This window comes from Cyclopterus lumpus, chromosome 17 (genome assembly GCF_009769545.1).
Source record: "Cyclopterus lumpus isolate fCycLum1 chromosome 17, fCycLum1.pri, whole genome shotgun sequence".
Taxonomy (NCBI): Eukaryota; Metazoa; Chordata; class Actinopteri; order Perciformes; family Cyclopteridae; genus Cyclopterus; species Cyclopterus lumpus.
In genome coordinates, this window is record NC_046982.1 from 10,885,162 (window position 1) to 10,900,007 (window position 14,846).

Genomic DNA, 14,846 nt, shown 5'->3' on the forward strand with positions numbered 1-14,846 from the left:
TTTTCAGTTTTTGACTGCTTGATGCTGAAGAGAAATGGGAACAGAACATCGTCACACGGTGCTTATATGGCAAAAGTGCAGACGTAAGAGAGGCTCTTTTCTTTTCTTCCTTTCCTGTACTGTTTTTTTTTCATTTTTTTTCTCTTTCTTTCACTATCTGTGTCGTTATACCACCACACTGACAGATAATAGACTTGCATCAATAATGCATGCTAAAACATTGGCAGAAGAGAGGAGAGGAGAGGAGAGCAGAGGAGAGGAGAGGAGAGGCAAGGAATATGAATAGGAGCAATGAAGATGAAAAGGGAAGAAGAATAGAGGTGCAAGTTAAGAAAGAAGGATGAGGGGGTAGCATGGGAAGGAAAAACAGAAGAAGATAGTCCAGACAAAGGGATATGGAACAGGATGATGAAAAGAGGAGGAAAGGTACACAAAGCTAAAATGAAAAAACTCAAACTAAATTACAAAATTAACAGAAAGTAAGCAATCAATATGTTTGAAGAGGACAACAACAACCATGTTAAAAGAACCAATCCTGACATCATTATACCGTTCACATCAGAAAACAGTGTTGTGATCTAAACGGGCATGCCTCTCGGCAGTCGCTGTTACATACAACAGATCTGAATATCATATATATGGTTTGTATCCTTCCATAAAGAAGGCTCCTCCCATCCCAAACCTTTCCAATGTATCAAAATTAACTTGACCCCATTAAAGGACTTCTCAGCAGCCTGCAGAATGTCCTCATTATTCTGTTTAGGTCGGCAGATTCAAAATGCCCACATTTGCTATCTGAGAATAAGGTATTGTGTTTGCGTTTCTCACCAGCAATATGCACAATAAGCCAATCTAGTTTATTACCTGAATCATATAACCTATGCTCCGCACAAAAGAACATTTGGGAATCAGCTCTCCGTGTAGTTGCTCTAACGCAAAGCGGGTAGCTCCTAATTGTTTGCCAGAGATCCTTTGGGTGACAACCTAAATTCAGCCTCCAGACTGTATTCAAAGTTTTCAAAGTCCAATTGGCTGTTACGATCTTCTTTCTTCTGTGCAGATGTAATAGCCTCTCGTAAATACACAAGGGCAGATTTCCATCAAGATAGATGAGCTTTTCTCTGGTGTTTTATTCTCAGCAATAAAACATTGATATTGCATGGTTATATACTCGACAAAGGAAATCTGGCTGCGTTAGGTTGGGTTTAGTCGGCAGCATCTGCAAGCTGAGGGCTGGAGATGGTTTCAGTAAAAGAGAAATTAGAAGTATCTGGATATGTATTATGTCGTCTTATATCTAAAGTACAGAGCACTCTCCAGTATAATTAAGATAAAAGGAAGACATTGTGTACCATCATTTGGAGTTATAGGATGAGTAAAACATCTCTCCTGTCCTTTGTCCTAATACAAAGCAAAGAAGGTCTTGTCATTGGGTGAAACTAATTTTACTAATGATAATTCAGATCCATTAAGTGTCCCAGTAAGGCAGGCCAGTGAGCCAGCATGAAGAATACCAGGACACATGAACTGGAACTAATTCCCTGCAAGTTGTGTATCTGAATTCAAAACAACATCCCAGCTGCAACTCATAGAAACGTAGATTCTTTGAACCCTTTCGATCTTAGCTGGGACATGGGCTCTCTCTCTCTCTCTCTCTCTTTGTATTGTAGGACTTCTCTGGTGCTTGCATTCATCCTCATCAGGCCCGCTCGGGGACCAGCTCATTACAGTGTTTCAGCATTCATTGTCTTGACTCTTGTTACACTGTTGCAGAGGAGAACTACTTTTATGCTCCCACTAATGCGCCTTCAAGCAATGTGAAGCAGCCGAGAGTACTGCTGATGGTATCTACTAATGATGTGTGTGTGTGTGTGTGTGTGTGTGTGTGTGTGTGTGTGTGTTTGTGAGCATTTGTATTGGGCATGTACGATTTCTCAAGTTTGGACAGTCAGCAACATAAACAAATTGATTGCTTGATTGGATTCAGAACTTTTCTTAATTACTATTTTGTTTACTTTAATTCACAACATTTAAATAATATACTGACTTTATAGGTATACATAAATAGGTGTATCTACTGAGTTTGTTAAATAATTTTTTATCTTGTTTTAATTTGTCTAATTGTCTTGCTGTATTTTGCTCACTTACTGGGTGTCATTTCTCCCCTGCTTTAACTTCTTTGCGATGGCATGAAGAGGGAAGCACAGAGTGTGCTTGTAGGTGTGTATGGGCGTGTGACGTTTCCTGTTTATTTATAGATATTACACTTTGAATACATGTATTTACTATATAATATTGAAACTATATTCCTCATGAAGTTTACCCAACACTGTTGCAAACGATTGTGCTTTTCACAAATATTCCATACTCGACCAATTTTGCTGAGCACCAAAGCATTGCAGTTACAGACAGATGAACCTGGGCCTTGAACTGTCAGGTTCAGATATACTAGCTTATAGTTGCCATATAAGGAAGCAATCCATATAAAAGTAACTAAACATATGTATCTGTGTAGAGATGTAATACTGTGTCAAACAAAAGTGTGAGACACTGCTACTGTTAACCTCATTAGTTCAGTGTGTGTGTGTGTGTGTGTGTGTGTGTGTGTGTGTGTGTGTGTGTGTGTGGAGATACTGATACTCTATTTATGTCTCTAACAATTACCTATCTATTGCCTCAGAGTGAAACATTTTTTAATTTCCTTTTCTGCTGTTTCTGTCTGTGCATCTCAAATTAGCAGATATTCTCCTCTCCAGTGGAAATAGATTGATTGTTTGCAGTTAATTCAACCGAATCCTTCACAGCACACCGATTACAGAAAAACAGATGCAATGACCATAACAGGAGGAACAACAATGCGAGGTATCCTTTAAGACTTCACCAAGTTGCCAAAGACTTTACAACTGTAAAAATAACTTTAAAAAGGAAATACACTGGCAGTTTAAGTGGTTTAAATTGAGAATATCTGCATCAGATAGCACTCTGGCACTCATGTGTTGTGGCTTTCAGGACCCCATGCAGAACTTGTTTGTGGCATTCATCCTTTGAGCCGGTCAAGAATGTGAAAGAAGCACATATTTCTATCCAGCTCTAAATCTGTGCAGCATTGGAGCCAAGCAACACCTTGGAATTGTGACCAGCAAATGCTGCATTCATTTAATATTGAGCTCACCATTATTACCACTTTATTTACTATAGCCATTTACTGACGTGTCAATCGTATTCTTGTCACCATCTAAGTCATAATTACAACTGAAGACATTATTTGACTAGCCACTCAATAATAAGGACATGCCTGAAAGGGCGAACAGATGTGCTAAAAATGTATGTATAAAGTGCTACATTATCAATGCACATATTAACCGGACAACTCCAGATCTCTGGTCATGACAAAGCTCTTACGTCATAGACGAGTGGAAATCATTCACATCTTTACCTTCCATCCAACATGAAGTGAACACAGAGAAACACATATAGACAGGCAAAACACATTATTTTAATCATGTTAACTATTATTTAATTGTTTCAGTCATTCATGCTAGAACTGAATGTGTCCTTACAAGTTCTTAACATTTTTGAAAAATGTTTGTGATAACTAATAGTTGCCCGGCACTCGGGTCCTCCACAGCAATGTTTGTCACTCATTGCGTGCCTTTAATAAACAGCTCATTAGTCAGGAACCTCATTAGCAATCTGACAACAGGGAGGATATGATTCAGTAGAAGAGGAGAGGAATTTGAGGCTCTTTCATTTAAGATAGAAAGCCGGGGAGCGTTCAAGGATGCGCCTTCGGGTTTCGGCTGCATGCTTGAAGTAAACATCATCGTCTCATTATCCTTATAAACATAATCCTCCACAGAAAAATGCTCCTAACCTAAATAAGACCCCAAGAAAAGAGATGTAGTTGACAGAGTAATTTAAAGGATTCCTATTTTTGTGTAAGTGCAAACCAGGAATATTTACTTATTTTAATGCATGAAGTGGACACAGCAAGAAGTACTGCGGCTTAATAACCTCATAACATATCTCTCCTTTACAGATCTGTGACAAGGAATGGCACTATTATGTGATCAACACAGAATTTCCTGCAGTCACACTATTTGTGGATGGGGTGACCTATGAACCCTACCTGGTTACAGATGACTGGCCGATCCACACCGCAAAGATTGTTACCCAGTTGACTGTCGGAGCCTGCTGGCAAGGTCAGTGTGTGTGTGTTTGTTTGTATGTGTATGTTTGTTTGTGTGTGTGTGTGTGTGTGTGTGTGTGTGTGTGCGTGTGTGTGTGTGTGTGTGTGTGTGTGTGTGTGTGTGCGTCTTTCTTTCTCAAATTCACAGTAGCTTGAGAGTGCTGAGACTCGGGACATAACTGCTATTAAACTGTGTTGTTTGGATCTTTTACAGCTAAACTATATAATCTGACAGTTTCTTTAGATACAGCGTCCTTTTGAGTGCTCTACAGAAACAGAACTACGAACAGATCAGGCGATTAATGCATAGGTGTAATGAAATATAATGTATTTTCTTCCTAATATGCAAAGGGAACAACCTGGAAAAGATGGAAACTTACAGTATGGCAAACAGAGAAATAGCATTAACAAAGTGGCACAGCAGCCAAAGGATTTTAAGCACAAACAGAGAGGAACAAAAGAGTGAGAGAGAGAAAGCAAGAGACTTTCTGTTAAGATAATTAAAGAGATTAAGATTCATGCCCCGGGGCTGCAAGTATTTCGTCTTTGAAATGGAGAGTCACGAGCAGAGTGGGTATCAGACAGGAAATTCTGCATGTCAGTTCCAGTGGCAGGGAAAGAGAGCGAGCAGTGATCACATTGAAATGAATAACAGCTACCCTGCTGCCTTGTTTATGACTGGAATATTTATACAAAAGTGGTTTACAGGAGAGCAGAATAAGACTGCAGTGATCCGTTCTGCAGCTTGCCTAAATCACACTCATAATGCTCACCAGCATCCTCCAAAGCTTCAATCCTGATGACATTTTAGTTGCCATTTAAATTTCTTTTCATCCTGTGCCTGATTGCAATTTTCTTTTTGTCGTCATCACTTTCTTTGTTGCTTCATACAGGCCTCTCTCTTTCTGCCTCTTTTCACGAATCTCTGATTGTGAGAGAAAGCCCTGAAGGAAGGATTAGCTGGAGTGAATGGAGGACAACTTTGCCAGCTATTACATCCCAATGAAGCCGCTTTAAGCTTCACTAAGCCGCAACTGATAACTTTGCAGGCCATTAGCGAGCAAGATTGCCTTTCAGAGTCTCTCATTTATCCATCCCCTTTTCCCAACAATCAACAACATAATGATGAGACATGGGATATGAAAGGCATTCGGACCGTATTTTCACTGCCCTGAGCTAAACAGAAGTGTTTCCAGACAAGAAACGGTTTGGTTGTTGTTTTCTTAAGCAGTTTTCCGTAGAAACAAGCTGTTTGGATGGGAAATGTGTGTTTGCCATCTCATTTAATGTGCAGCAGGAAAGTGGGTGTCAAATTTCAAAGCAACCCTCACAGTACGGTATACATATACTGTACTTAACTAACAACGCGTAGAGTTAGTAGTTTTATGTTGATAATAAATATTATAGGTGTTTATTCTCGTATATATCAATGTCTTTGCCAGACCTGCCATGCCACATGTGACATGCCCTCTTCCTCTGTCCTTCCATTAATTTCTCTTTTTTATGAATCTATAAAAACATCTTTACATCTAGATACAGGCAATCCAAAGTTTCAGTCCAGTTTGCACTTAGTCATTGAATCATGATGAAAACCTTTCAACGGTGCATTTGTCAGTGAGATGCAGAAGGAGACTAAAGAGCAGAATAATTATCAATATTTGTATATGTGGAGAGAAAGAGAGGTCATGGAAATGTCCCACTCGTGTTCTTTCTCGCACTGTGTTGATTGTTGTTAATTGTTGTTAATGTTATTGTCTATTGCACCACCCGCCATGACAAATTCCTCGTATGTGAAAACATACTTGGCAATAAAAGGTTCTGATTCTGATTCTCTGCTCCTACTTAACCTTGCAAAAACCCAGTGTGAACCATGTCTGTTCAAATAATGTATGGACAAGTATAAAGAATAACACTAATAAAGCCCAAGGGGGATTTTCTTAGTTTTTGCCGTTTGTGATTGTACAACTTCCTCTGAGATGGACACAGAATATACGATTCAAATTGTTAGCTATTATTAGTAGTATGTTATTTAAAAAAATAGAAATAGAAATGCTCTTGAAGTTGTCAACAAAGCTCAACAACACATTGGCTCGGGTTGTGATCTAGATGTTAAATATTTACATCAAGTAAAGTACTAAGAATGCTTTAAGTTGTGACTCTTTACATTACATTACCTTCATTTAGCTGACGCTTTTATCCAAAGCGACTTACAATCATCAGAATCAGAATCAGCTTTATTAGCCATGTACGTGTGCACGTACATGGAATTTGACTCCGGTTACACGTACGCTCTCATCGTACAACATATTTAAATTACAATTACAAATAACAGGATAAATATAAAAAATACATTAAAGACAACAATATCAACATGTATGTACAATATAAACAACAACAGTGAAATGGGGATGTAGTGCAGAAAGGTGGTGATAGAGGGAAGAAGCTGTTCCGGTGTCTGGTGGTTTTCATACACCGTAGACACAGCTACGGGGAGCAATTCAGGGTTAAGTGTCTTGCTCAAGGACACATCGACTAGGGCCGTGAGCGGGAAATCGATTTCTGATTGAAAGACGGACCTGCTAGCCACTGACCCACAGTCTTACATCAAAGAACAGTGTCAAGTAGTGAAACGGGGATTACAAATACCAGAATGACTTCTAACCATTCTGTTTCACCTGTCTGCTTTTGGACTTGAGGCTAAACTCACCCCTCATATTACACAGAACCAATACAGACAGTCAATTGGGCCGATTGGATACTGAATTTGGGAACAAAGATGTTTGTCTAACTTCCCATTCTTGTCTGGTATAATGTTGATTACATGGTTAATTATGCTGTTGGGCCCGAACAGTTCTTGGAGAACATGGACTGACATACAATGGCACCATCGTCCATCAGCATCACCAGTGTCCACCCTCTGCATCTCCAGGAAATAAACATGAAAAAGTGGTGCTCTGCTTAAAAGGAGAAGGAGGATAACAAAAAAACAATAATCTGTATCAAACACAAGTTACAAAATGACATAATATTTAACTCGTGTAGACAGTTTTACTTAGTTATGAAAACTAAGTATCTAGTTTTGATCAACCATTACTTCTATAGGTGATAACTGCTGTATTACCTCACTGTTTGTATAAGTCTCCTGTTACCGAGCCTGCTGAAGGTGTTCGGTGTCTTCATGACAGGCATCTCCTCTCTCAGCTCTATACACACCCTTTATGGTTCACATTGACAGAGCTGAGAGAGGAGATGCCTCCAGCCCCATGCTGGCTGTAGCTGTTGTTCACATCTGCTGTTACTGTCTACCGCTCCCCTGAGCCTTGCTGTACAGAACAGTTAAGTACAGGAGAGGAGGAGAACATCCAGGCTGTGTTCCAGTAAGAGTAACCTCAGAATGTCAACTATTTAGCATACTATATATTGATATATTCGGTCTAACAGTAGGGGATTTTGTTGCATCTGGTTGTAATATGGTTAGGTCAGGATTATAAATGATGATTTGACAAAGGCCAAAAAATATACTGATTCTGACATTGACATTTAAAATGTTGTATTGCATGGGGTTTTGCTGTAGTTTACTGAGTCATAGACTATAAATAAGAAGTTGATGTACTCAGCATAAATCCCAAATTGGTTTGTGGGCTGCCATTTTGCCATTGCCATTTTATGAAAACATAAAATTCCCGCTTTTAACATTATTTTAATTCTCCTTTAATGTTTATGTATGTGCCTTTTTTTTGGTCAAATTCTATTTCATGTTTTTGCTTGATTTGATTATTATTATATACCAAAACTAATAATCCTGTGCAGAGACTATTTTCTAAATCTAATATTTCAATAGGACAATATACAGTATACCACCTTCTTATTTGAAAATGCATCTTAAATCTGCCTCAAGAACATGTCTAAATGGGTGGTATGTGAGATGGTATTTTGGGAAAACTGTGAGTGCTTTTTCTTTGGAAACATACATAATACATGTTGTCTCTTTTACCCTGCAAAGGCTCATTAAAAACAGGCTTGAAACCAAAAGCTTGAATCTAAGGCCGGTAAAATAAAAAGTTGAAGTTTACTCAAGATTGAAAATAGGTCACAGTCAAAACCAGGCAGGCAGGAAGGATGAGGCAAATTGATCCGATAGGGGATCAGGCTAGATAGCAGGAGTCCAGAACAGTCAGAGAAAACGGCTGGGATGCCGAAGGCAGGAGCAGAGCATACGATTTGGCGGGTAATTAATGGACATGGGCCAGTATATATGCTACTGGGATAATGGAGAAGGGGGAACAGATGGGTGCAGGAGGAGGTTGGGTGATGGGGAATGGCAGGAACACTGGGATTACTGCAGGAAGGTGGTAGATCTGAAAGGACAGGAAATACATGGCCGGTGAAAAAAACAGACAAGGAAAATGTGAGACTAGGAATTGGCTAACATGTTGACATACCCAATCTGTATCTATCCAACTGACCTTTTCCCCCCACATCTCATCTGCCCCTTTCCACTTCTCTCCTTAAACCTCTCATATCACACTTTTCCATTTTTCCTACTCGTGGTTCTTTCCTTTCTCGCTCTCCCTTCAGGTGGTGAGGTAGGGACCCCGAGGTTCACCCAGTATTTCCATGGCAGCCTGTCAGGTCTGACAATCCGACCAGGCCACATTGAAACCCAGAAGGTTATTTCCTGTTTGCAGGCCTGCAAAGAAGGTCTTGATATCAACTCCCTTGAAAGCCTCGCTAAGGACATTAAGGTGTGTGAACTCATTGACATAATAAGAGGTTCACAAGTTCACTTACACATGCACTCACACACACTTATTCCAGCCTTTGATTGGTACTAACTGCTCCCACCTTAGAGGTACTATAGAGGATGTAAGACACTGTGTCCTGTTCAGGATAGCAGTGCAGGATGTCACTCTATAACTATGATGTGAATCTTTTTCCTCATCAAGCCAAGCCACAAATAATTTCACTGAGCTACAATATTAACACAATTGTTTAAACTGGAATATTCTTGAGGACAAATAGTATTTGTTTGTGTCTCCAGTTCCATTTTAACCCCGCCCAGTCTGTGCTGGTGGTGGAAGGAGAAGATCTAGACAGCATCAACACAGCCATGTCAAAAGTCTCCTACATTAACTCTCGCCAGTTCCCTACGCCAGGCCTCCGGCGGCTACACATCACCACCAGCGTACAGTAAGTGCACATATACTTGGAGAATGCATGTTCACTCACGCTTTGACTTTTACTCTACATTCACTTAGTTTCACATTTTCACATTCGCTGTAGCAGCTTACCAGTTGAGTTGAGCTGCTCTGCTGAACCGCCATTCTTCCTTTCTGTGATGTTGAAATCAGATTCAGAGACATTTACTCTGAAAGTGGACCTGCCACTCAAGTGAAAAGCCCAAGAAGGGACCAGTTGCCATGGCACTCCTGTTTCCTCATAGATATATATAAACTTCCATGTTCAGACTGCCTAATTATGAAAGCTACTAGCAGTTCCATTCAAATTGATGAAACGTACAGCGAAATGGTACAAAGAAAACCACAAAAAAACTTCCAAAACCTATATTGTATTGTATTATATTAATGCCACAATGCCACGATTTAGCAACTGGAAACAGAAGAAAACCCATTCAACCTCATAAATATCATTTTCTGCTGCTCCCTTTTGTTTGTTTGCATGTGTGTGTGTTTAGTGTTTAACTCTTTATGACACAAAACGTGTGTTGTGAAAACTAATGAAGATCCTTACACATGTATTCTGTTTGAGGGAGCTATCCGGTTGTTGAATAAAGTGTGAGGTCTATAACTATCCCTAGAACACTCGTGTGAAGGGATGCTGGTTGGTCAACTTAAGTCCTACAAGCTACAAACAGCCAGGGGAGTGGTGGTTAAAGCATTAAATGAAGGCTCTGTGAGATGTGGTGTGTCTTTGAGCCACAGATCTCCCAGTGAGATGGCAAAGGATGGATCATTAGTGTAAAACTATTAAACCACTAAACAAACCAGCTGGCCATTGAGGACATTAAGCCTTTGGGTGAATGGGAACACCATCTTGTGAGCGCCTACTTGTCCTTGCTTTTGTTTCCTTTTTTTTCTTTTTTAATTCTTTCTTTGTTTTATTACGAGCCACGGCAATGTGTGGTGGTTTGTGTGATCCCATCGTAGGACGCTCTAGTTTGCTGTCTGTCTTTCCTCCTTGTGTCTTTCTGTGATTCCAAGTCTGGATTTAATTTGATTTTAATTGACTGTCCTCTCCCAAGGATAGTGATTAATTAGTCGGTCTGTTTGTCCATCATTTGTCCGAAGGACATTATTTTGAGAACTTCCGGGTTACATTGTTTTGAAATCAACAAGAACCTCTTTCATGTAGTCATGAGGCCAACATCTCTTACACGCAAGAAATATAAAAATCTAGACAGGTAATTGGCTGACTTGCTTGACTTGGCTGACTGCTGCTGGCATAGCTGGATTCATTTTACCAGTTGCATAATCAAAAAATACATGATTTAACCATATATGTGTACTACATTTACAGTTAACTGTATATCATAAAACAACAATATAGTGTACCTTTAACAAGAGAACGAAAAGGAATGACATTGAACGTGTGTGTGTGTGTGTTTGCTTCTCCTCACAAGTATTTGTTTGTCCTAACACAACTTGTATGCCCCTGTGTGCCACCTCTGTGTGTTTAGTTGTATGCTGCATGTGTGTATTGGAGCACTAGTTCAAGTGTCTGTTGTCGTCTCCACATCCATCCGGCGCCTGTTCATTTGGTGAGCAGCAAACGCAGGCAGTTCAAATCAGCTTAGATGTGTGCTGGTCGATAAAGTGAGGCGAGCTCGGGGCAACAATACAGGCTGAACAACACTTCACAGCTTCCCTCGAGATAAAGACCGACAGATCCGCCTTTACACTCAGCAGATATGTTGAATCTGCCGCCTGTGACTGAGGCAAAACAATAATATGTAGTCCCATTACACATTGTTGATAATTATTTGAATTCTTCCTGAAGGTCCTGTGTTTTTTGAAAGCTGTGTTTCTTGTCTCTTTATTACAACCCTGAACAGCAGCCGAAGTAGGTCAGTGATACGGCCACTTCAGTATTCACAGGGTCAGAGGATTTAGCACAAACAAGGCTGAACCCAATACCTTAATTAACACCTGTCTTGTTATTTTGTGCTTTTAGTTTTTTCAAATGGGTTATTTTTCCTTTTGGAGATGTATTCCTCTATGGGCAGAGGTCAACAACCTCATGCAATTTGAAGACCCTGAAAAATTATTTTCTCAATCAGGTTCTTCGTAAGTATGTTCTACATGAACAAAGTTAGGTTTAACCCCTTTCATTATTGTGCACACGATATATGTGTATTTGTGTTTTAGTCCCTGCTCTTCTTACTGGTTTGAAGTGAGCAGGATTCAAAGGGTAATGCCACGAATTGCTGTGAATAAATCAGGATTTAGCAACATTTGAATCAAAATCGTATGATAGTTAGGCTACGACAATCAAATCTGATCAAACCCAAACCCACACAATCCTGATGAGGCTAGTTTTGTAGTGTTAAACACAAACAGAGCTTATTATTCATTTAATATATTGCCTTTTTAGTCTTATAAAAATGTGTTTTCTTGGATTTTAACACACTTTCTCTCTGTCCATTTTGTTTGTTCATCCTAAAATCCATGAGTACAGCACTATTTCTCCTCCCAGAATACAAGTGTATTTTGTGCATTGTATCATCATTCTTCTCTCTCTGTGTGTGTGTGTGTCAGGTGTTTCGGTGAGGACACGTGTCTCTCCATCCCTGACATCAAGTCAGTGGTTATGGTCCTGCCACCCAGTGAACCGAGAATCACCATTGCAGGATCTAATCGACTCGTCAGGCCTGTCAATGACCTGCGGGGCCCGCTGGGCGTGGCACCCTTCAAAGAGCTTCACATCACCAGCACAGTAATGAAGGGAGACAGCTTTGGCGGATGTGAGTGGAGAGGATTCCTGCTCTCATTTCATACCAGCCTTGTAGCAATATTTCAGTTAATGTCACAGGAAATTAGTTTTTTAAATAGCTGTTAAGGTAGGAGGCAATACTTTATTTGCAATATTTTTGCATTTATGTGCACTGGATATTTGTAATATCTACTTTATTTGCACACCAATTTTCCTGTTATTTTGTGTCCATGCATACAGCCCACAGACAAGGTGTGATGGAGGTGATGCATAACCTGGACTACTGTGATGTGCTGGTCATTGGGGAAGAACTGAATCCTGAGAGAGAGTGTTTGGAGATTCATCACAGTGCCTTGTTAGGAAAACACCTGGACGCCACCAACTCCACCTCTGGAATATCAATATATGGTAGGGCTACCACTCTGGCAAGAGTGATGATGTGTAGGTCTAATGATCTATGCTGGGAAGACATCATGAAATGCACCACCTTTCCACCTTAAAACCTTTGCCCTTCATACAGCAATAAGATGAACATCCACGCTCTATAGAGTAAGACAGCTGTAAAGGTCCCTGAAATCTCCTGTAATAACATATTACAACTGACACACAGTGCTGTATGACATATTTTAGACCGCAGTGTAACACATCTTTTCCTGCGTGTCACAAGGTGTGGACTCCATGGCCCACTATGAGCAGGCACTGAGACAGGTACGCTACAGGAACTGGCGACCAGCCCCCCTGAGTGAGAGAAAGTTCAGACTCACCTGCTCTGAGCTCAACGGACGTTACACCAGCAATGAGTTCAATTTGGAGGTCAGTTTGATGTATTTTAATTGCCATATTTCTTCTCTTCATGTCCTTTATGTTTATCGAGTCCCCATTGTCTACCATGTATCACTGCTGTGCTTCTTTTCTCAATTTTCTTTTATCTTGCTTTTGATCTTTTCTTCGCTCAGTTAGTTCTTGTCTTCCATCATCTTTTTATTTTCTTATTTTTGTTGCACAAATTATAGTCCACTTTCTTTTTCCTGAGGATAATCGTCTTCGTCTCGCCTTTGTACTGTAGGTTAGTGTTCTTCACCACTCGGCTCCGGTGGAACATGTCAATCATATGGCTGCCCAGCCTCAGTACATGAGGCCTGTCCATCGCCCGCTCATGATACACACTCTCAACTCGCACATGGCAGGTAAGCCACGAAAGTCATTCAAATGTATTCTGTGGTGGAGATTTGGTGCTGTAAGGATTTATGCATTCAGGCTGGTTATAAGTCACTAGAAGTGTAATTTGTTTTATATTGATATGATAGTGACAATAATGATGTATATCTGCCTAAACCTTTTTATTACTTCACCTAAAGCCAACAATGAAGCGTAGAAGAATAACATTATAATGGATTATTGCAATGATTATAATGGATTATAAATAGGTGATAATGACAACTTTAAAAATGTCAGTGAGTAATCAATTATGCAGTTTTATGAAGTTTATGTAGTTGTATGATACTTCAACTCATAAATCATTATAAAATAGCTTATAATATGTTATGATTATTGATATACAGCATTATGAATAACTAGGGTGTGACCGCATTTTGATATTATATCAACACTGTGATATGAAACTAGATATCATGCTAGATCTTGGATATTATAATATGACATACATGGTTTTATTGGCTGCATTGCAGTAAAGTGATGTACTTTTCTGAACATACCAGACTGTTCTAGTTATATTATGTGCCTTTACCCACTTAGTCATTATATCCACATTATCATATCGTCCCAATATAAATATCAAAGTATTTGGTCAAACTATTTCATATTTGATTTTCTCCATATTGCCTCACCCCACTAATAACTGTAATTATATTGCGCTATGAGCGGAATACAACACATAGATATGTGTATAATGCATTATAGGCATGGACATCAAAGAAAGTGCCTCCAGATGTTTCAACTGGTTTTAACCGGTTGATCGTGTGCTTCTTCACCAGCTTTCATAAAAAAATATTTTCCCCAGACAGATGCCAATAACTTTTCAGTCCCTTGCTGCCTAAGAGAAGTTGTGTCTGTTAGTCTGTCAATTATTTGGAAATGAAAACCAAGGTGAACATTAACAGTTCGTACAAGTAAACATCTTTTATATTTACATCCTATAAGTTCAGTTTAGACCTACAGTGCTGTCCTTGCTGCTCAGTAAATGGACTTCATGATTATAACTGACGTTTAGATTGGTTGGCCTTCTAACTATAAATAAGCAGACTAAAATAAGATGATTAAACTGGAGAGTGCTCTGTTGTAAAGCCTTGTCCAACTAAGTTGCTGTAACCCCAGACAATAATCTACAGCCGTCAATATGTACATTATATATATATATATATATCTTTTCTCCTTCAGGAGCAGCACCGCCAGCAGCCACAGTAGTTATTGTGGTATGTATCGCCGCGCTGGTGTTGATTGTGGTCATTGGCGTGTACAGGATCCACGCCACACATCAGGAGGGGTCCAGAGAAGATGAGGAAGACTGGGACAACTCTGCACTCAACATCACTGTCAACCCCATGGAGGTTTGACTACTTTTTTTAATGTACTTTACGGTGTTTTACTCCTTCAGACTGCTCATTTGAAGACCAGAAGATGATTTATGTATCTTCAAATAGCTCTATTACATTTTATTTCACTGTAAACTGAATTGTGGAGCTGTGGA

The 14,846-nt window shown here is 39.6% G+C and overlaps 1 protein-coding gene across 1 annotated transcript in view; it reads left to right on the top strand.

The window, feature by feature from the left end:
• Positions 1–14,846, top strand: part of clstn2 (calsyntenin 2) — a 91,579-nt gene that overhangs the window by 76,486 nt on the left and 247 nt on the right. Inside the window, exons 11-18 of the mRNA XM_034555391.1 lie at positions 4,040–4,202; positions 8,768–8,934; positions 9,231–9,379; positions 11,965–12,170; positions 12,380–12,547; positions 12,807–12,952; positions 13,206–13,326; positions 14,537–14,706. Coding sequence (XP_034411282.1) covers positions 4,040–4,202; positions 8,768–8,934; positions 9,231–9,379; positions 11,965–12,170; positions 12,380–12,547; positions 12,807–12,952; positions 13,206–13,326; positions 14,537–14,706 — 1,290 coding nt within the window. The remainder of the gene's footprint in view (positions 1–4,039; positions 4,203–8,767; positions 8,935–9,230; positions 9,380–11,964; positions 12,171–12,379; positions 12,548–12,806; positions 12,953–13,205; positions 13,327–14,536; positions 14,707–14,846) is intronic.